The 4601-nt window shown below is 37.3% G+C and overlaps 1 protein-coding gene across 1 annotated transcript in view; it reads left to right on the top strand.

Moving 5' to 3' along the window:
- Window positions 1-3129, top strand: part of OSTM1 (osteoclastogenesis associated transmembrane protein 1) — a gene marked incomplete at its 5' end in the record, with an annotated part of 29355 nt that extends 26226 nt beyond the window's left edge. The window contains 1 exon segment of the mRNA XM_014591062.2: window positions 2446-3129. Coding sequence (XP_014446548.1) covers window positions 2446-2501 — 56 coding nt within the window.
- Between the last annotated feature and the right edge of the window lie 1472 nt (window positions 3130-4601).

The raw sequence follows: 4601 nt of genomic DNA, 5'->3' as shown, positions 1-4601 counted from the left end.
GCGTGCGTGCCCAAGATCCCGAGAGGAGAATGGAGGAGAAGGGATTGCGGCGTGACCATCCCCCCGGGGGGTGATTTCTCGCTTTCTGTCTCTATGTCTCTCCCTGTCTGTCTGGCGAGCGCACGCGCCCTACAGTGAAAATCTCTCAAAAAAAAAAAAAAAAAGACAGGCATAGTCCATGCCCTCAAAGAACAAACTGACCGTAATCTAATGATTACAACGCATAGACTAGAGGTATCTATAGCACGGTGGGACCAGAGGAAGGAGAGGCTAACTCTACATTCGGGGCTTTGGCATGCACAGCAGATGGTCCCTGGGTAGAACTGTAATGGATGTAGGTATTTATCAGATAAAGAAGACAGGGGCAAGGAGTAGTAGATGTATGTACTCTTTGGTGTTGCTACTCGGTCAGTTTATTACATAATTCACTTGTAGTCATTTTGAACAAAGTAATTTTAAAATGCAAGCAATTGATTTAATTTCCCTTTTGAACTCACCGAAGGCTTAAGAAGTAGGATTGAAGTTGAGGCCACTTTTACTATAGTTTGCCGGTTAGTTTAGGTTGAAGCAGTACACTGCTCCGGGATGTCATGTTGTCATTTTGCTCTTACAGTGGTGGTCAGGGAAACCCCTGATAGAAACCAGAGTACTGGTTGTCATCCTTGGCTACATATCAGAATTATCTGCAAAGCTTTTTTTTTTAAAAAAAGTCTATTTGTAACACACACACACACACACGCACACATACACACACATACGCCTGGCTAAATTGGTGGCATGATGTTGAATAAGACTAAGTATTCTTGTCTTGGTCCAGATCTTACAGTGGTGGTCAGAGACGGATAAACCAGAGTAGTGGTCGTCAGCATAGAAATCATTTAGTTTTTTAAAATTAAGCATAATGATTGCTTAATTATGATAATGAGTCATCAAAGAATTATGGAATTTGTCTTAATAAAAATTATGCATGCTTTCAAAATATATTTGCACAAAAATAGATGTGTACTTTAATTCCATTTTCCTACTGATTTTTTGAAGTCCTCTCATAGGAACTTTGTGGGTACCCTTTCTTAGGGTAAGTGTTTTCACTGAGTTCTTATTTATTTATAGTTTATTTCTTTCATGAGAGAGAGACAGAGAAAGGTACTCCAGAGTCTCTATGCTATGGGATCCCCCCAGTCTCTCCCATAGGCACGGATGTGCCTGGCATGCTCAAGAAAATCTAGGATGTGAACTAAGGATCTTTCCTGTGTGGGTCCAGTTCCCCTGCCACACTAAATTCTTTCAAGAGAAATTTGGATTTGGAATTCAAACTTAGACTTTTAAATATACAATTTTAGTATTATACTTTATGGGGCTTTTATTTTTTAAAGTAGATTACTTTCATCTACCTTACATATTTAAGATTGCGATGTTCAAGGAGATATGTTGGGTCGTCAGAAAAGTCATGATGTATTTTTTTGTTTTCCTATGGAAAAATGCATCATGACTTTTCCAATGACCCAGTAAATGTCTATTTAATTCGGTACTGCTACTAGCAAAGTTGTGTGCAGTTTCCAGTAAAGTTATGTGTTTTCTGAGGCTGGTAAGAAAAAAAAATAGACTTAAGTTTTAATTCTTAGAAATTGGATCTATTCTGGGACCAGCAGATAGAGTAATGGTTATGTTGCTGGGCTCCCATGTAGTCAACTGCAGTTTGTTTGAGTCCCAGACCCAGTGGCTTAACACTCATGATACCTACCAGCAGATGGCTTAATGATGACATCACTGGACTCTTGCATAGTTTACTACGGTTCGAGTCCCGGACTTGGTGGCTTAGAACTCACGCCGGGCACATGTGCATGCACACCCAAGATCCTGAGAGAAGGGATTACAGTGTAGCCATCCCCCCCCTGGGGGAGGTGATTTTTCACTTTCTGTCTCTCTGGCAAGTGCACATGCCCTATAGCAAAAATCTCTCAGAAAAAAAAAGAATTAAAAACTTAGGCGGGGGGTGGGACAGAAGGCGTGGTGGATAAGGGTGCTAGACTCTCACATGGCCAACTCTGGTTTGAGTCCTGGACTTGGTGGCTTGTTTTCTTACTTTTTCTCTCGCTCTTTCTCTTGTGTCCCTCTCTGGTCAATTAAAATAAATAAATAAATAAACTTAAATAAAACAATTCTTAAAAACAAAAACAAACTTACACTGGCACGTGTGCATGCGTTGCAGTGTGACCATCCTTCCTCAGAGGTGATTTTCTCACTTTCTGTCTCTGTCTCTCTCTGTGTCTCCGGTGAGTGCACATGCCCTATAGCAATAATCTTTCTTTAAAAAAAAAAAGAAGTAATTGAATCTATTAAAATTCATAGTTTTTAGAGGAACCCTACAGTTTACATCAAAGCAGTGAATAATCATGTTTAGAAAATTAAAGTTAAGTTAAAATATGATATTTTTTATTCATCTAGCCAAACGTCTCAAGTCCAGTACCAGTTTTGCGAACATTCAAGAAAATTCAAACTGAAATCTACCAAATGGAGAATTGACGTCGTACTATGTGGTCAATGGTGGGAGACACAGCTTGGTCATAGAGAAGAGAAGCTGGGATTTGACAAGTCAAGCGCTTAAGAAATGCAAGGACTTCGGATTTATTTTTAAATAAGAATTTCCAATTTTTCTTTCCTTTTCCACCTCTTTTTTAAGAATTTGGGTATTTTTAATTTCCAGGCATAGCAACATTGTCTGTTTTAAAGTATATTTGTTACAAGCAGAATATGCAAGAACAATCTTTGTTTTATTTTATAGGCATGTTATTACTATTTGAGACTTCTGGTATCTCCTTATTATTAACATAAGTATCTCAAGTAGAAAAGCTTTTCAGAGCTCCCATTTAAAAATTAATCAATTACAGCAAGGACTTTGAAAAAAGAAATATACTTACCAAAAGGTAGCAGGTCCAAAGATTAATGTAAATCCGTACCCACTGCAGTATTAGTGTTACATATATATTTAATATGTCTTACATTATAATAATATATCATTCAATTTCTGGTATTCCTAAGGTCATTTTGAAACCACTAGTTATAAACCTCCCTAACAATTTTTAGAAGTGGTCAGCCACATAGCGTTTATCTTTGTAAAAAAAAAAAAAATTTATGATAACTGGTTTCTTACTTGACTTTTATAAATAGTAGTTTACATCTTATTTTGTTTTTATTTCCTAAGTAATTTGAAATCACTGGACTGCTTTATTATATTCAGGTCAAGATGGATTGTTTTTATACCAGGGATTTGCATTGTGAATTATCTTAAGTTATTTGGCAATTTATAATTTATTACTACTTTAAATCAAATGTAGTATTATCACATTGTATTTAAATTGTGCTTTTTTTTTTAATGGCGATTTTTCTCTTGGAATATATGGAGATTCGTAGAGGGGGAAAAAGGGAGGAATAAAAACTTAAATTTCAGAAAATAGGGATCTGAAAGGATGCTCACTATGAGGTTGTGGGATGGCTCACTCTGGATGCAGGAATCGGGACAGTCCTGTCCTTCAGAAAGCAGTTAGAAGTAGAATGCTTATTTTTTCCAAATTATTTACATCAGATAAAAGTGATGCAGTTGAAATGAAGTCACTTTTTTCACACTCAGAAAACAAATTCTATTTTGGAATGTTTGTATTACCCTTTGAAAAAATGCTTTGTTTCAGAATTGTTCACAAATTTATTTCTCAGGTTTTCAGAGTTGAGGATTTCATTGATTAATTCCTTCTTGTTCTCTTGGTAGAAACAGGCATTTTGTTTTTGTTTTGTTTTTAGTTCACTAAATGGTGTGTGCACTCACCAGAGAGAGAGGGGGGAAGTGAGAAAGCACCCCTTGGGGGTGATGGCCATGCCGGAGTCCTTTCTCCAGGATTTTGGTCATGGTCACACCTCAGACCCTTCTCCTTCCTTCTCCTCTCGGGATTTTTGGCACACACATACACGCGCCCAGCATGATTTTCAAGCCCTGAGTCCAGGACTTGAACTTCACAGTTGGTCATGTATGATCCAACTGCCTTAACCACCATGCCCCTGACTGGCTCCAGGCCTTGTTTTAAATGCCAAGAGTATAAAGAAGCCTCTGTATAGAAGCAAGAGTTTGATTAAAGAGTAAGAAAAACCCCTTCATGCTGTAAACTGTCCTGTAGAGATACATTGATTAAATCGAAAGAAAATTTAAATCCCGTCATATGCTGAAAAATGTCCTATAGAAAGACAATAAAGTGGTTTTTATTATTATTATTTTTTATGTTTACCTTATATGCGGAGTGAAGGAGAAGGGTCATCCTTGGATATGTGACATACCTGAAAGCTGTTAGTGGTTTCCTGATCTGCTGTGGTCCATTTAAAATGTACTGTTGTTTGTTCTGCTGTCCCCATTCATGCTGCTACTACTAATAGCACTGTCTTGATTTGAAGCATATGGTTGAGGGCCATTGAACGTAATCTTCATTAAAGCAGATACACCTGTTTACATGTGCAAAGCTAGAAAACGACTTATTTGATTCTGTAAGTAGTGACTTTTTGAGCACTTTTCAATCTTATGTATCTGTAAAAACTATCGCTTTTGGTTCTAAAGCTAA

Source organism: Tupaia chinensis, unplaced genomic scaffold, assembly GCF_000334495.1.
Source record: "Tupaia chinensis unplaced genomic scaffold, TupChi_1.0 Scaffold000527_1, whole genome shotgun sequence".
Taxonomy (NCBI): Eukaryota; Metazoa; Chordata; class Mammalia; order Scandentia; family Tupaiidae; genus Tupaia; species Tupaia belangeri.
The sequence above is the reverse complement of the archived record's forward strand: the minus strand, read 5'-3'. Positions and strand labels throughout refer to the sequence as shown.